This window comes from Macrobrachium rosenbergii, chromosome 55 (genome assembly GCF_040412425.1).
Source record: "Macrobrachium rosenbergii isolate ZJJX-2024 chromosome 55, ASM4041242v1, whole genome shotgun sequence".
In the NCBI taxonomy this organism is placed as follows: domain Eukaryota; kingdom Metazoa; phylum Arthropoda; class Malacostraca; order Decapoda; family Palaemonidae; genus Macrobrachium; species Macrobrachium rosenbergii.
Window position 1 is genome coordinate 79167663 of NC_089795.1, and position 17928 is coordinate 79185590.

The 17928-nt window shown below is 35.3% G+C and overlaps 3 protein-coding genes across 3 annotated transcripts; all 3 read right to left on the reverse strand.

Annotated features, from left to right (window-relative positions):
- Positions 1 to 2914: 2914 nt before the first annotated feature.
- Positions 2915 to 3615, reverse strand: LOC136835848 (uncharacterized). Its single transcript, XM_067099695.1, has 2 exons — positions 3466 to 3615; positions 2915 to 3226 (listed from the first exon to the last, which is right to left on the reverse strand). Exons 1-2 carry the CDS (start codon positions 3613 to 3615, stop codon positions 2984 to 2986), a joined length of 393 nt encoding a protein of 130 aa, XP_066955796.1. The 3' UTR covers positions 2915 to 2983.
- A 339-nt stretch (positions 3616 to 3954) lies between these two features.
- LOC136835849 (anti-sigma-I factor RsgI2-like) lies at positions 3955 to 6981 on the reverse strand. Its single transcript, XM_067099696.1, has 5 exons — positions 6947 to 6981; positions 6432 to 6520; positions 5460 to 5591; positions 4623 to 4943; positions 3955 to 4227 (listed from the first exon to the last, which is right to left on the reverse strand). The coding sequence occupies exons 2-5, from the start codon at positions 6513 to 6515 to the stop codon at positions 3955 to 3957; spliced, it is 810 nt and encodes a 269-aa protein (XP_066955797.1). The 5' UTR covers positions 6516 to 6520; positions 6947 to 6981.
- Positions 6982 to 12152: 5171 nt separating this feature from the next.
- Positions 12153 to 16598, reverse strand: LOC136835480 (anti-sigma-I factor RsgI2-like). Its single transcript, XM_067099045.1, has 6 exons — positions 16185 to 16598; positions 15269 to 15400; positions 14352 to 14778; positions 13269 to 13481; positions 12620 to 12739; positions 12153 to 12451 (listed from the first exon to the last, which is right to left on the reverse strand). Exons 3-6 carry the CDS (start codon positions 14757 to 14759, stop codon positions 12209 to 12211), a joined length of 984 nt encoding a protein of 327 aa, XP_066955146.1. The 5' UTR covers positions 14760 to 14778; positions 15269 to 15400; positions 16185 to 16598; the 3' UTR covers positions 12153 to 12208.
- Positions 16599 to 17928: the final 1330 nt, after the last annotated feature.

Below are 17928 nucleotides of genomic sequence, written 5' to 3' on the forward strand. Positions count from 1 at the left end.
GACTTGATGTAAGAATGGTTTTTGGGGAATTTGAAGATGAGTAAAAACCCCAAGTAAAAACCCCAACAGTTAATGGCAGTACAAGCGAGATGCTGCATTATGGTGGTAAAAATGTAATGGAATTGGTTAAGAAGGTATATCTGGATGATAGGAAAACTCCAAAAGATTGGGTAAATCGAAAGAACGGACTAATTGTTTCTTTTACAAAAGGGTAAAGGTGATAGAGAATGCTATAAGAATTAAAGGGCATTACCCTATACCTCTATACCATATCAGGTAGAGAGTATGGTAAGACATTACAAAAGTATAGGTGAAGAACAGTGTGGGTCTAGGTGCTCGTTTAATACAGGCAGTTTTAAAAATCGTTTTAAAGAATCAATAAAGAGGCTATGTGGAGGTTGTTTGGATTGTATGCAGAATATTAGTTTTTGAGAACAGTATTATTTTTGGATGCAAGGGGAGTGTTTGTTACAGTTTTAGAATAACTATATGGAAGAGTTTAAAAGTGGGTCTGAGAATGTGTGCTATGTCTCCATGTCTGTTTAAAGTCTGTATAAATTGAGTGAAGTGAGAAATCAAAGATATGACATTACATGGTGTTGTGGGATAAGAAAATACTTCATGAATAGAGAGAGGAATGGCTGATGTTTGCAAATAACAGGGTACAGATTAGAAGAAAATCAGTTGATATGTGCGGGAATCTGGGAGTTGTAAAACGAATGATGCTTGGAGGTAAAAAGTTTGAGTAACTGAATAGGTGAAGCAAGGAAGGTAGAAACGTATGCAAACGACTGGGAAGCTGTTTTTTCTATGAAATCCAGGGTGGGAGTCCATGAGGGGATTGTTGAGACAATTCTCCTTCATGGAAGTGAAGTGTGGAAGTTCAGTGAGAGTGAAAGAAAAGAAGCACTGAAGCTGCGTAGTTGAATTGATTGTGTGTGTATATGTATGTATATATATATATATATATATATATATATATATATATATATATATATATATATATATATATATATATATATATAATAATGTATGTATATATATATATATATTATATATATATATATATATATATAATATTTATACATATTATACCATAGTATTATATATATGTATATGTATATACTTATATCAGATTGTGGTAAAAGTTCATGCATTTATTAATACGTCCACCCATGCAGTACAGTTGAATATCTGCTAATCTTTTCTCCACATAGAACAATTCTTCAAAATTTTGATTCGATCAACATGGGACTGCATTTTTTTTTTTAGACTGGAAGTTCAGTTAGCCTACAGAAAGTTCATGGAACTAAAGGTTACCTCACTTGTTCAGCTTGGTTATGCTCAATAAGGGAAAAACATATGCAGTACAATTAATCGAGTGGTTCCTAACATTTTTTAGCTAGGGTTCGCAAGAGTACCTTTGCAAGTAATTGTTTCAAACTAATAACGCGAATCCCGGCCACTAGAATAAGAATCTCTTTTAGCAAAGTCCAGTTTTGAATACTTATGGACAGAACATTAATTTATAAAGCAGATTGATTAACTAGCCTGCACTGCATGTAGGTTATGCGGCGGTTCTTGACGGTGTGTTTGGTATGGAATTTGAAGCCACAATTTACCAGCTTGTGGAGGTGAAACGAATAAGCCAGTTTCCAAATACACGGTAATTTAGCTAACTCACGGGATTCAGGAGCTGTTATATCTGTTTCATCTGCGTCCGAAAAAATCATGGTACGCTAGTTCGATTTATTTCATTTATATGGTATTAAACACACTGAGACCCCCACCCCTACCCGCTGTTATTTTGAGAGGGACAGTGTTTTCCAAAATATTTTTCATAAGTTGCTTAAATATGGAATTTTGCTGTCAAAATTGTTCTGCAGTATTACTTGTAACACTATTAAATTAGTGCCAGACTAATGCTTGTCAGGAAGCAAAATTCTTAAAGTAAAAGTTTTGCCATAACCAGCTGTTGAGGAAAAAATGGGTTTTAAGACTGCATTAAAGCGAGTTATGAGCTATAAATGATTTGTAATAAGTGGAAAGTAATTTTAGACAGTCTTATCAAGAAGAACATAGACAAAATTTTCAGCAGATAAGAGGGCAGTCTTATAAAAAGTGATGTATAGTTACTAAAGTCAGTTTTTAGTTGACAATGAATATCCACAACCCACAGCAACTGGTTGCAACGGTACTCATTTTAGATACATACCGTCAGCTCATACCTTAGTATACCTTAGTTTTACCAGACCACTGAGCTGGTTAACAACTCTCCTAGGCCTGGCCTGAAGGATTAGACTTATTTTACGTGGCTAAGAAACCAATTGGTTACTTAACAACGGGACCACAGTTTATTGTGGGAATCCGAACCACATTATAGCGAGAAATGAATTTCTATCACCAGAAATAAATTCCTCTAATTCTTCATTAGCCGGCCGGAGACTCGAACTCGGGCCTAGCGAGTGCTAGCCGACAACTCTACCGACTCCCCAATGAGGAACTACCGTCAGTTCATAAAACGTTTCATTGCATATATAGAACTAACAAAGCTGCTTAAGGTAGAATTAAATGTTTCACCTCAAGAGCACACTTCATTTTCAAGCGGGTAGTAAGGCGTAATAGCATTTATGAAGAAAAAGACAGGGCAAAAGGAAGCATGGGGGAAGGTCGTACATGAAATACAAGAGAATGGTTATTGAGATTTTAAACATTTTATGGGACCACTAGCAATAATTAGGCAGAAGTTATTTGCCAGTTACCATAAAGCTACAGGTAAGATAACAAGAATAAACCATTGTTTCAAATCTTCGAATTGAACTGTGGCCGGATCCCAGTGTTTTCTAAACGAAATTGTTTTTGGAATGCCAATAAAAATCGGTATCACATTTTTTCTTTTATTTATGCTAAGTACCACAAATTGTTACCCTAACCCCATCGTCTTTTAATGACATGTTAGAAAATATAGAAAGATATTCAGTCTCTATAGGATCTGTAATTCTTCAAGTGATTCTGACTCCAAGACGATGGCAGACAGCTTATTGAGTTTGCTCTCCTGAGTGTCGTTCTTGGGGAAGAGAGACAGGTCAAATTCGTGGATGTTCTTCCTGAGGTCCTCCTTGAAGCAGGCGTCTGTCCTGGTCTCTTTTTCGCACTTCATCGCCAGCAGGAGGCGTTGGAGGTTCAGGGGGAGAGGAGACTTGAGCCTTTCAAGGGGAAGACAGTACTGCAAGGGAAAATAAGAAAATAGTTAAATGAATAGGCAGTAATTCAAACAGAGAATTTGCATGATAAATACTTACGTAATGAACTTGATGTAATTCTAAATGTTTGGACTTCAACAGCCTATAGTTCCTTATCAGTGCTTGATCGTCTTAGTTCCTCGATAATATTTTAAGAAACGTTTCATAGATTGTTTTTAAGTAAAATAAGAGTTTAGAAGATGGAGAGGATTCTTATACTTACAGTTAAATCCCTGCAGTAGGCGGCTCCATCAGCCAAATCCTTCTTGAGTTCCTGGCTAATTGGTTTTTGGCTGTAGTGCTTGATGTAGTTATCCACACGTAAGTTGAGGTATTGGTCAATCTGGAAATGGATTTTTATCTTAAGAGTCATTCATAGAAGATCGGTGTGAGTGTGAAGTATACACATGTTCATAATAGCTAATTGAGAACATTGCTCTTAATAGAAAATAATATACATCTTACTAGTGCCCATGGTACTCCTGATTACTTATTTACTTCAAAACTTTGACTCTCCGTGGTCAAAATTGTTAATCGAAATTAGCTTCAAGCCCCAAAATTTTAGTGGTGGTAATAAATACATCAGGCAGTAAAGAAGAATATCTGCTCACTGCGAAACTCAGCTTGTGGAGGACGCAGGTGTAGATTGCTGAGGAGGCGGTGATGGTGTTGACAGCGTCCAGGAGGTAGTACTGATCGAAGAAAGGTTTCTTCAAGGGAGCTGTAGATGCTGGGCTGCTGTAGATGCTGGAGCTGCTGTAGATGCTGGAGCTGCTGTAGATGCTGTAGCTCCTGTAGATACTGGAGCTGCTGTAGATGCTGTAGCTCTTGTAGATACTGGAGCTGCTGTAGATGCTGTAGCTGCTGTAGATACTGGAGTTCCTGTAGATACTGGAGTTCCTGTAGATACTGGAGTTCCTGTAGATACTGGAGTTCCTGTAGATACTGGAGCTACTGTAGATGCTGCTTCTTGAGATTCACGTTTCTGTTGGAAGGAATCAGTGGTAATTTATAGGAGTAAATATTAACCTAAGGTCAATTTTTTTGTTTTAAAATGGGATAATCAACTGAAACAGTTAGAAATATTACGGAATATGTCTCGTCATAATATTATTGTTATAAATATATCTGCCTCACGTCGGGCTCGAACGCACGACCTTGAGTGACAGTGATGGATGGTACAACCGATTTATGTGTCAGTTTCCATTTTTGTCATCTCTGCTGTTATTCAATTTATGTAATTATATATATGTATATATACAGTATATAATATATATACATATATATATATGTATATATATATATATATATATATATATATATATATATATATATAATATATATATATATGTATATGTATATATGGAAAACTTGAATTACCTGTAAATAGTGGGAATAACTCTTAGGTACATAGTGTTGAGGATAAGTATTTGGTACACCAGAGTACTGAGGATAGGTCTGTGGCCCTCCGTGTTGCTGAGGATAGTACCTAGGTCCACCTTGTTCCTGAGGATAGTACCTAGGCCCACCTTGTTCCTGAGGATAGTACCTAGGTCCACCTTGTTGCTCAGGATAAATTTGCGGTACTGCATGGTACTGAGGATATCCTTGTGGTACCCCAAATACTGGTCCTGAATGTCCTTGATAATGGGTAGGATGTTGTATATATGGGGAATAACCAGCTTGGCTGTGTAGGTATCCCTGGAAATAGAAGATCAGAGCCGATGATAAAAAGGAGTAGTTGAGGAATGCACTAAAAGGTTTGAGCAGGCATACGGTTTTTTTTTTTATTTCGTTTATTTGTATTTGAGGAAACAGGGAATTATTTAAGATCTCTCTCTCTCTCTCTCTCTCTCTCTCTCTCTCTCTCTCTCTCTCTCTCTCTCTCTCTCATAAATATATATATGTATGTGTATTATATATATGTATACATATATATGTATATATATAGTTATTTATATATCTATATATATATATGTATATATTTTGTATATGCATATCAAAATACTTAAGTATATATATCAAAAGTACTGGTTGTTTTTAATTATCAAAAGCACAAGTAGAAATTTGATACAGGTAATGGATCAGAGTGTATCCATTAACGAATATGGTTGAAGTCAGTATCCCAATTTCGTTTTTATTAATTTTGTATTCTAAAACGTTTAGAAATAGACTTGAAACATTCATCTGTGGAGTAATAAAGACACTCATACTTACAGGTTGTGGGTAGATAGGATAACCAACTGTCTGCAGACTTGACACTGGGAGCTGTTGGCACTCTCTCTGGGCAATGCCAACTTGTGCCAAATATTCGTAGTACGTATCTCCACCCAGACAACTCGCCATGGCCTGTCATGTGAAAGGTAAACAGAATGTGATAAAACTGGCAAGAATCACTTTTATTTTGATCTCGGTGTTGTTTTGGAATTATCGTTTTATTTCACAGATTCGTTGGTTGATAGAACTTCATCCATATCATTAATTTTGGGAGTATCAATATAAAATATTATGAACTCGTTAGCAAACCACCCTTGAATAGAAAGTCCATGTGTAAAGAGTGAAAAAAAGGTGTTAACCTGAGTATATTCAGTTGATGTAATAAATAATGTTTGATCTTAAGCAATATGAAAAATAGCATTTTCATTCGAGATAACTGTGCATTATGCAAAGGAAAAACTTGTGAGTAAAGCCGATTGGCGTTTTGTGTCGATATAAATATCGACATTGTTATGGAGGTTTATCGCAGAAGCTTATCCATTTTCTGGTGATTGTTTTCCGGGAAAATATTCCATTTGTAAAAAAGTGATTTATCAAGAAGAGGGGGAAATAGACTGTTAAGATTTTAGTTAAGAATTTTAGTGTAGTTTTTAAATCAACAAACATTGTATTCATCTGAGCTATATTGTGTAATGGTTTTTGTTATGAAGACGGTAAGTATGGAATGCTTGAATTGGCTGATGCGGTCATTTTCAGGTAAACTGTATTTTGATTGGCAAAATTAAACAAAGACCGAAAAGTGCAAGATTACAGCAGGATTGAAGTATTATTATATTTATTAAAAAAGTTTAACCAGGCCACTGAGCTGACTATCAGCTCTCATAGGGCTGGCCCGAAGGATTTGGATGAAATGGCAGGTCTAGGCTAGAAGCCTAGTACTGGGACCAAATAGGTCACTCGGTAATTACTTACCTTAGTGAAGGTGTATCTCTCATTAAAATCACTCTCGGCCACGACGAGGGTCGCCAGTGACAGGAAAATCACAGCTCGACTCATTTTGTCTGTAATAAGAAAAGTTAGAAATTTAACAATTTTACACAAAAGATATCAATAAAATATCCGTTGTTTAACTGTATTTTGAAAAGCATATGAACCGATATACTGTAACTTTTAGATGAATTTTTTTCAACACTTGTAAATTCTTAAAACTTTGGACCATTTCCAGCTACTGGACAAAAACATGAAATTTTGTGCTTCCTGTTATATTGACCACTCTGATGTGAGTATGAATGAACAGATTTATGGACAGTCGTCACTTACTAAAAAAAAACAGATACTTGACTTTGTTAAATGAGTATATTGTAACATTGTGAATGACAGTATGACATTTCAAGTTCCAAACGTGATAGGCTAATTAATGTTGTTTCTGATGTCTTGCGTCACATAATTAAAGAGAATAATAATTCAGACACAGTAGCAGCTCTTACCTTCCTTGAGATGTGGTGGACAGATACGACACAGGGACTCAGCATCCCGAGAGCTTTATATACAAGCTCCTAATGAGGCTTTCGGTATCACACCCGTCTTCACAAAGAAGTTGTCAAGGGCAGTTATAATGACTGAAATTCTTGGAATTATTTTATGCGTTCATTATGCTGTTTAGATTTACGACTATTTAAATGTGCGTGTGTGTTTGTAATTATAAATATTATCATTAGGCTTTTATCCTGAGAGGGAGAGAAAAACCAAAACGACAGTCACTGCAACTTCGCTCTTTAAGTATTGCAGCATCTTTGAATCACCTTACAGAAACCTTCCATAAAATCAGCCCCTTCATATATCTACAGAAGCTCGTAAGCAAACCGTAGACACCCTCCATGATGTATGCTACTCAGCCTTATCCCCTTTTGTAGCCCAGACCCGAAGAAAACAGTAAATGGAAGGGAAGGAAGAGAGTTGGAGCTTAACCATAAAGGAAATGGTAGACTTGCCTTTTCGAAAAAGGAAGATTGTAAAGTCAGGGAAATATGAAGCAGAAAGAGAATTAAGCTGAATAAATGAAGGAAGAGGTTGCCGGATGGGTGCTACGAGGCCGTCCAAGAGGAGCTTTATACACAGTTTTTGACAGGCTGCTCAAGAGCAAGAGCCCGTGCTGGCATTAATTGAAACAGCGGTAACACAACCGACAAAGCTCAGCGGGACAGCAGTCAAAATTGTATCCACGAGAGAGAGAGAGAGAGAGAGAGAGAGAGAGAGAGAGAGAGAAAAGCTACCATGAGGAAAAGAAGAAGAAGATCGGACCGAGAATCGAGGTGAAAGTGGGATCATTGATCAAACGAGCCGGCCTACATTCGATGCTACTGAAGGGGAAACGTAAGATAAAAAGTAGCTCATCTATAAGGTCTTTTGGTGGTTCTAGCTTGTTTTCATGTCGATCTAATCAGCTCTCTTTTGTTCACCCTCCCATCCTTCTACTTACTTTGATTTATTTTTATATGTATATGTGTATATGTATATATACAGTATATATATATGTGTGTGTGTGTATATCAAAATAAGGAAAGGATGGGAGGGTTTTATATATATATATATATATATATATATATATATATATATATATATATATATATATATATATATATATATATATATATATATATATATAATATGCATATATATATGAATATATATTACATTTTTACTAACATCTCACCCCCTTCTCACCACATGTATTTCAGAAATACTGATCTCTTTTCACCTATGCTATCCTTTGTATTAGTTCTTTATAACCACATTTCTTACCTTCTCAGCATTTGTTACACCTGATGTGCTATGTATGTAATTCGAGTAGAGTCTTTCCTTTGTCGATAATGTTTACTCCATACTCACACTTCTGTATATGAGTTAACTCAAAAATCCCTTTATGTATTCTAGCACTTTCTTGGTGTTCACTCCTCTGTCCTAACAGTGCATGCATACTTTTCACAAGCGTTTTTTCTTTCATTCTTCCAACACGACTAAACCACCTCAAAACACTGATATTTTTCAACCTATGGTAACTTTTTTGCCCCTTTTTAGTTTTCGGTAAAAGAAAACTGTTGTGGCAGCTTTGTCTGTCCGTCTGCACTTTATTCTGTCTGCACTTTTTTCTGTCCGCACTTTTTCTGTCCGCCCTCAGATCTTAAAAACTACTGAGGTTAGAGGGCTGCAAATTGGTATGTTTATCATCCACCCTCCAATGATCAGACATACTAAATTGCAGCCCTCTAGCCTCAGTAGTTATTTTATTTAAGGTTGAAGTTAGCCGTAATCGTGCTTCTGGCATCTATATAGGATAGGCCACCACTGGCCGGTGGTTAAAGTTTCAGGCCGCGGTTCATATAGCATTATACCGAGACCACCGAAAGATAGATCTGTTTTCGGTGTCCTTGATTATACGCTGTAGCGGCTGTACAGAAAACTCTATTGCGCCAAAGAAACTTCGGCGCATTGTTTACTTGTTTTATATCTAAAATACTCACCCATCCAATATTTCGTCATCATTTAATGCTATGATTACAATTTACCCCAGCAGCTTCCGTGTGTTCCTTTTCATTTATTTTCATTATTCACACATCACCTCAGTATAGGAGATTGGCTCAATATATATATTCTAAGTTTTTCTTTTTTTCTGCAAGTAGATAGAACTCTTTTCTCCAGATTTCTTATGTAAACTCAGTTCCTTCATTGATTTGTCTGTTTTATATTTATATATATATATATATATATATATATATATATATATATAATATATAATATATAATATATATATATATATATAATATAATATATATATATATATATATATAATATATATATATATATATATATATATATATAATATATATATATATATATATATATATATATATATATATATATATAATATATAATATATATATATATATATATATATATATATATATAATATATATATATATATATATATAATATATATATATATATATATATATATATATAATATATATATATATATATATATATATATATATATATATATATATATATATATACAGTATGTGTGTGTATATATATATATATCATACATATGTATATACAGGTATATATATAATACTCTTTAAAAAGGTCACCTACTCCATATATGCTACTCCATATATGCTCGACATTCTGTGCATTGCATTGCTGTGAATTTTATTCGTAAGTATTTTCTTGGCCTGTTCACACCATCTGTAGCTTTACCTTTACTTCTAAGGTGCTCTTGCAACCGTTTCAAAACATCTTCCAGCTACGCTTCACTTATTAGTTCTTCTGTGATCTGTCCTACTTTCTCTAAGGCTTATAATACCTGGTTAGCCAGAGTATCACAATACTGTACACCATTTATACCTGTCAGTTTTGGTAGTTTTCCTTACTTATTGCTCTTTACTTGCATACTGTACATCCGTAAATAGTTTCAGCCCTTTGTTAACTCGAGTCCACCTCGCCTCCATTCTGCTAACAGTAATTCTTTCGAAGTCTCACTCAGTTAATACAAGTCTGCCCTATCTTCTGACAGAAAGTTTAGTATTATAGATGAAAGTTACTTGTTCGACTTGGCTATGCAGAATAAAGGAAAAAGCATATGTAGTACAAATAGAGAAGTGACTTCAAACATTTTTGGCGAATTCTGTAAATATTTAGAACCCATAGCCAACGTCATTGAGGCTTATCGTGATTTTTAGAAGCCCATACTGAGCACTCACCATTGATTACAGTGATACTGGCTTCAGATATTGACCGTCATCCTAGTGCACGCCTCATTGTTTTAGCCAGATTGAATTAGCCTTGCTCACTAACCCCAAGTACTGATTAACCTCATGGATTTAATAGCCATTCTCCTAAGCATGATAAGATATTCTTAGTATTCGATGCAGAGAGACATACTACATTAATTTGTAAGGGATGATCCCAAACAAGATTTCTTCCTTCTCTGTTGCAATTCCAACCCGTGGAATTCCGTTCGTACTCGAGTTTTTTCTGATTATCATCCCCTTCTCTGTTCTTCGGTCTCAGACCGCAATATATTTCTTATATTCTTAAATCTAATCTTGCCTTTTCTCTATTGATTGAGGCCTAGGCTTCGTAAGGCACTTTAATACCTATTCCGTTAGCCGTTCAAGAGTATACTGTACATACAACATACAGATTGTAAAGATAATTTATGGATACCCTCTATGTGTGTATATACAGTACATACATACATACATATATATATATATATATATATATATATATATATATATATATATATATATATATATATATATATATATATATATATATAATTATATATATAAATATATATATATAAACGGGGTATCCATAAATCATCTTAACAGTTTTAAAAAATTCAGAAGAAATGAAAGATAAAGATAACTCTACAGGGTTTATTTGAAAAAAAAAATAGGTAACAAAGTTTCATTAAAAACATCGGAACACTTCCACGTGGGCTCCATTGGTTGCACATAACACATGTAAAAGATGCTCATTTTCTGACCAAATGCATTGGAGCATCCTTCATCAGTGGTGGATATAGCTTGACGTATCATTTCCGTAAGACCATTGAGGTCTTAAACTTGTGTACGATAGAATCGTCTTTAACGTAGCCCCATAAGAAGTAGTCTAGAGCGATTACATCTGCCTCTGGGGTCTGGAAAACCACACGAAACAAGAGAACTAGAGAAAAATAGCCCAAAAATCAATGTTTGGTGTGGCCTCATGTTTAATCAAGTGATTGACCCATTTTAATTTGCAGAAGAAACAATTAATTCGAGCACTTAACTTTATCTTTTGCAAGAATTTGTTGTACTGCAGTTGTACCACCTGCAACCAACAGTTATTTTCCAGCAAGATGGTGCGCCAGCCCATTGGTAGCCGACTCTTCGTGAGTTTCTTTATGAAACAGTTCCAAACTGGTGGATTGGAAAAGGTGGTCCAGTTCCCTGGCCATCTAGGTCTCTAGACTTCTTGTGGGACCACGTTAAAGACAGAGTCTATCGTACACAAGTTTAAAAACTCAATGATCTTAAGGAAAGAATACGTCAAGCCATATCTCCCATTGATGATGGGATGCTCAAACGCAATTGGTCAGAAATTGAGCATCTTTTTGATGAGTTGCATGTAACAAGTGGGGCCCACATGAAGTGTTCTGGTGTTTTTAATAAAAAATTGATTCGTTTAACTAAGTTTTCCAATAAACCTGCTAGAATTATCTTCATCTTTTTTCATTCTGTCTGAATTTTCAACTTTTACAGATAATTAATGACACCCTGTATTGTACACACACACACACACACACACACACACACACACACACACACACACACACACACACACACACACACACACACACAATGCAACAAAGAGCCATCAGGGGAATATTAAGATGTTTGGTTATGTGATGTGTAGTGTCGTCCATTGCACTGAAAATGAAAGGCCAAAACATGGCATAGGGAAGGTTGTAGACGAGGCTCAGGAAATGGGTTGATTAAAACTCAAAACCTTGGAGGGACCAGTAGCAGTAACAGAAAGAATTTTTTCGAGTTTGTTTCTGTGATTCCCAAAACATATGGTACTGGAAATAGTAATTAAAAGCATTATCAGTTTTTCTTACTTTTATTTAAGGTGGATAAATTGTCACCCAGAATTCCAGTCCTTTGTAGGTATATTATATGGAAAATATATTCAGTCTATAGAATCTGTAATTCATCAAGGGAATCTGCCTCCATGACGATGGCGGAGAGTTTATTGAGTTTGCTCTCCTGAGTGTCGTTCTTGGGGAAGAGAGAGAGGTCAAATTCGTGGATGTTCTTCCTGAGGTCCTCCTTGAAGCAGGCGTCGGTCCTCGTCTCTTTTTCGCACTTCATCGCCAGCAGGAGGCGTTGGAGGTTCAGGGGGAGAGGAGACTTGAGCCTTTCGAGAGGAAGACAGTACTGGAAGAAAAAAGAAAATAGTTAATTCAGAAGAACTGGCAAATTCAGTTTGAGAATTTACAGGATGTTAAATTCCTGTAGTATTATTTTTTCGTATTCATGTTGTTGAATAATTGTTTTTAAGGTAACAAAAGAACTTGGGGAATGAAAAATAACTGATACACTTACAGTTAAATCCCTGCAGTAGGCGGCTCCATCAGCCAAATCCTTCTTGAGTTCTTGGCTAATTGGTTTTTGGTTGAAGTGCTGGATGTAGTTGTCCACGCGTAAGTTGAGGTATTGGTCAATCTGGAAATAGAGTCATTCATAGAAGAAGTCACAAATAGAAGATCAGCATCAGCTAGAAACATACAAATTTTCGTAGATGAGATGCAAAGTAGAATTACTAATGTTTAATCTAGCAGACAATTGGGAACATTGCTCTTGATAAAAATTATACAAATCTTAAGAATGGACAGAGAAGCCCACAAGATTCCTGTGTATAGCTTGTTTACTTGTAAATATTTACATATTTGAATCTCGATTACTGAAAGTACTCGAGATTCAAGTAATATGTAAATATTTACAAGCAAACAAGTTATACACAGGAATCTTTTGGGTTTCTCTTTCCATCTTCAGAAGATAACCGAAAGAAGTTTTTGTTTGGTTAATCTTAAGAATGCCAATGGTACTTGTGATTAGCTGTTCACTTCAAAACTTTGTCCTACCTTTGTCAAAATAGCAGACAGAAATTACCTTCAAGCCACAAACATTTACTGGTGGTGCATCTGTATAGTATGAAAATAATGAACTGAAAAACACTCGCTGCCCTACTTACGAAACCCAGCTTATGGAGGACGCAGGTGTAGTTGCTGAGGGAGGCGGTGATGGTGTTGACAGCGTCTAGGAGGTAGTACTGATCGAAGAAAGGCTTCTTCGAGGGGGCTGCTGTAGATGCTGGAGCTGCTGTAGATGCAGGAGCTGCTGTAGATGCAGGAGCTGCTGTAGATGCAGGAGCTCCTGTAGATACTGGTCCTACTGATTCGCGTTTCTATAGGAAGGATTCATTGAGAGTTCACACAAGGTAATATTGGTGAGGGTTATTTTAAACATGGTCGAAAACTTTTTGAAATTTATCCTGTCGTGACCAGTATTTTTGTTATGAATTTTTGATCCATCGGGGTTCGAACCCAAAACATCTCAAGTGAAAGGCTGTGGTTGTACCACGGGATTGTTTGTAGATTTCCATTATTAATCCTTGCGTTAATTTACTCACGGTGTATTTCACATTTACAAAAACTCAAAATCAGTAAGAATAAGCGGTTACATTCTACAAATTGTATTAGTATTAAAGAAACTAACAAAAATCTCCGCTAACAAACACCAAGAAGTGTGCATAAAGGTAATGGTACATTTTCAGAAATTCGACTTTTTTTTTTTTTAATTACTTTCCTTTTTTCTCTTGAATGGTTACTTGGCTATTGCACTCAACCCTTCTCAAGGTGTGAAAGTTTGAGACTTTCTTTCGAACTCAGTAATAAATCAGATTTATTACTGAATAATTGGGCAGTTAATTAATGTAAGTTAGAATCGATTGATATGGTAAATAAATGGGTATGACAATAATAGCCAAAGTAATAGGTAAATATTTTGAAAAGATTACTTCATCTCTCTCTTTCATACATTAATATATATGTATACATACATACATATATATATATATATATATATATATATATATATATATATATATATATATATATGGAAGATATTAGTGTATGGAAGAAAGATATATATATATATATATATATATATATATATATATATATATATATATATATATACACACATATATACATGCATGCACATACACATATGAAAGACAAATTACGCAGTGCAAATCATTGGTCATATTACTTACCTGTAAAAAGTGAGAATAGCTCTTTGATCCATGATGTTGAGGATACGTGTTTGGTACGCCAGAGTACTGAGGATAGGTCTGTGGCCCTCCGTGTTGCTGAGGATAGTACCTAGGTCCACCCTGAGGCTGAGGATAAGTTTGTGGCGTTTCGTGATACTGAGGATAAGTTTGTGGCGTTTCGTGGTACTGAGGATACCCTTGTGGTGTTCCGTGGTACTGAGGATACCCTTGTGTTCCGTGGTACTGAGGATACCCTTGTGGTGTTTCCGTGGTACTGAGGATACCCTTGTGGTGTTCCGTGGTACTTGGGATACCCTTGTGGTGCTCCGTGGTACTGAGGATACCCTTGTGGTGCCCCTGAATGTCCTTGGTAGTAGGGAGGATGTTGTGTGTATGGGGAATAACCATCTTGGCTGTGTAGGTATCCCTGGAAATAGAAAATGAGATCTTAGGATTGAGAGAGGGTTAGCTGAGGAATACATTGAAAGGATTGAGGAAACAAGACATGGTTATTAATTTTGTTCACATTATTCTGTGCAAGTAAACACTAAGGAGTAGACATGAGAATCATGTGTGTATATATATATATATATATATATATATATATATATATATATATATATATATATATATATATATATATATATATATACATGCGTGTGTGTATGTATATCATATTTTTATATAATTATGTATATACGTAATCTCATAATAAACAAAGAATTAATTTATTTTAATTACCAAGAACACAGTGACAAGTACAGTTAATGAGTCAGAGTGTATTTATTAACGAGGATAGTTAAGATCACTAATATAATCTTGATAATTGGTTATTTGTCAGGGATTCTGTATTCTAAATATAAAAAAAATAACTTTAAACGTTTATATATTTAGTACTTTAAACACTTCAAACTTACAGATTGTGGATAGACGGGATAACCAACTGTCTGCAGACTGGACACCGGGAGCTGTTGGCACTCTCTCTGCGCGGCGCCAACTTTTGCCAAATAATCGTAGTACGTACCTTCGCCGAGACAGCTTGCCATGACCTGCCAAAGAATGGTAAGTTAGGCAAGAGTTGTTTGTGTTTTGATCTTGTCCAGTTTCCAGAAAGGATTATGTAGTTATAAATAATACCCCCTTGTCATTATTATTATTATTATTATTATTATTATTATTATTATTATTATTATTATTATTATTATTTTACTGTTCGTGAGCATACATCTCTGGATGAAGGCCCATAACAAGCTTCCACAGAATAGATTGCAAATATGTTAAAGCAGGAAATATAAGATATGTTAAAAAGCAGAATATATCACATTACACTTCTAATGGTGACAGTGTTTTCTTCCGTATGCAAATACACAATGACCAGTCTGGAGTAAATGGATGTTACTAGTGGAAGAAGTGTGTCAGTCGACGTGGATTTAAGATTATTGCTGATATTTATACTTTCATCCGCTTATTGTGACAGTAATTCATGGGAGTTTTTATTTAATTCTTCGGATACTGGATAACTTTGCCCTTTCAGGAACGAAGGATACGTTGTTTGGGGGAATGAGGAAATTAAATGCAGTTTCGTAATTTGATAGGCGTTCTTTTCCACTCTGCTTTGGCTACCGTCGTAATCCTTTTCTTAGAAATTGGTAAACAGGTCATGGTAAACTTACATTAAATATTTGCAATTCCTGATGCTACCTTAACTTAGGAAAGCTTATTGTCTTTTTAGTCAGAGGAGAAGAGAGATGGAAAAGAGAGAAAATGGGTCCTACATCTCTTGCTTGGAAATGGAATTAAAATGGCGGAGACAGGATGAAAATCGGTACTTACCTTAGTGAAGGTGTATTTCTCAGAGAAGTCTCTCTCGGCCACGGCCAGGGTCGCCAGAGTCAGGAAAATCACAGCTCGACGCATTTTGTCTGGAAAAGAAACAAAACTGTTTATGTGATTTTATTGATATTCCTTACCAGGAAGTTTATTTCTTTTTTTTTTTTTTTTTTTTTTCCATCTTAAATGTGAGTTGCTGTAAACTTCGCACATAGAATAATTTTATTTTATAATTAGTGAGGGTAATGAACGAACGGCAAAATTGTCGTAAAGATAAAGCATTTTATCTTCAATACTTTTAGTTAATAATCAAAACTGTACTAGCGTAATGGGTTCCTGAAATACACACAATTTTGTGTCATAAAGTAGGCCTCCGTATTAAAAAAAAATAAATCATACTTCACTAGATTACGACACTGGAAGCTTCTGTGTATATTTGGATTAGCATTCTTGCATATTCCTAATTATACAAGGTGCGTTTATTAATTATTGGAATAACATTTACTGAAAGCTACCAGAACGCAGTTATTTGACAGAGTATGACTTCCTGTTTACGTTTCATCTCTTTGTTTAAAGCATCATGGAGGATAAGTAGATCATGTATATTAACGGAAGTAATTACCAGAGCAGCTCTTACCTTCTTTGAGAAGTGGTGGACAACTATGACACGAGAAGAGAACATCCCGAGACCTTTATATACAAGTTCCTTCAGAGATGTTCGACGTCCCACCCGATTCACAAAGATTGCGTCCAAGGACGCTGATAATGATTTTAATTTTTAGAATAAGTAATGCTTTTATGATGGTGTTTATAAGCTCATCTGTGGAATAATTGCATAAAGATGTCTAGGTTGTTTTTGCTTATTCCATTGTGCGCCATTTATATTCTTTCACAAATTGTTCTGAAGAGCAGGGAGCTGCGCTTTCTCAAGGTCAGTTTTATCTATGAACAGCGTTTACCCCCATTAAAAGTAAATCTCATTTCTCAAGTATTTGTAGACATTGAAGATCAGGACATACATTTTAAATTCCTCGCTAAGCTATGAATATAATTATGCCTCTGCTGCACGTATCCCTGTCGAATTCAGGTTCCAGTCTTAGAATCAAAATTAACCCATCTCTACTGTGATAGGTAAGAGCTTAGTTTATAAAATATGGTTATTTTAAGATAGTTTTATCATGAATTCTCTCGTGGTTTCTTCGTACTTGAAGATATTAAGCCACAAAAACCTCTTGATTCGGATTCACTTTGCTTTGGGAATAACTTACATCCAAATGGAATTTTATCGGAATCAGCTCATTTACATGATGATGGCTTAGATCAGTGCGTGTAACGCATTATTTTATAATTTTGTCGTAGATTCACAGGCGAATCTGCTGACACTGTCAATCAGGTGCTATTCTCCCTTGACTTGTGCTAATGACACGTCCAAGCCGTGTCAAACTCCCCTTCATCATTATCTCATCTATATACGGAACTCCCTTAATTTCCTATCATGGTATGATTTCTCTCGCAGTCTGCCAGCTGACTTCTAATATTCTTCTTAAAGCTTATTCTTAAATCGACAAAATGCGTAGTGTCAAACCAGGATTCCTGTACATAGAGCTATAGATGTACTTGACAGATCTTAGTTTATATGCAATTTCACTTTATTCAAGTTATAAATATTATTCAGCCTGCCTATTGTTTGATATACCGTTTTAAGCCTGTCACTGAATTCCAACTCAAGAGAGTCTGTATTGGATAT

Excerpts from the sequence above, each read along its gene's own strand:
- LOC136835848 (XM_067099695.1), bottom strand. The coding sequence starts at position 3,615 with ATGACTCTTAAGATAAAAATCCATTTCCAGATTGACCAATACCTCAAC. Across the intron at positions 3,227-3,465 it reads CCTACTGCAGGGATTTAACT|TACTGTCTTCCCCTTGAAAG; the intron begins GTAAGTATAAGA and ends TTTCCCTTGCAG.
- LOC136835849 (XM_067099696.1), bottom strand. The coding sequence starts at position 6,515 with ATGAGTCGAGCTGTGATTTTCCTGTCACTGGCGACCCTCGTCGTGGCC. Across the intron at positions 5,592-6,431 it reads AGAGATACACCTTCACTAAG|GCCATGGCGAGTTGTCTGGG; the intron begins GTAAGTAATTAC and ends TTCACATGACAG. Across the intron at positions 4,228-4,622 it reads GTTATTCCCACTATTTACAG|AAACGTGAATCTCAAGAAGC; the intron begins GTAATTCAAGTT and ends TCCTTCCAACAG.
- LOC136835480 (XM_067099045.1), bottom strand. The coding sequence starts at position 14,759 with ATGGTTATTCCCCATACACACAACATCCTCCCTACTACCAAGGACATT. Across the intron at positions 13,482-14,351 it reads GCTATTCTCACTTTTTACAG|AAACGCGAATCAGTAGGACC; the intron begins GTAAGTAATATG and ends TCCTTCCTATAG. Across the intron at positions 12,740-13,268 it reads TCCTCCATAAGCTGGGTTTC|ATTGACCAATACCTCAACTT; the intron begins GTAAGTAGGGCA and ends CTCTATTTCCAG.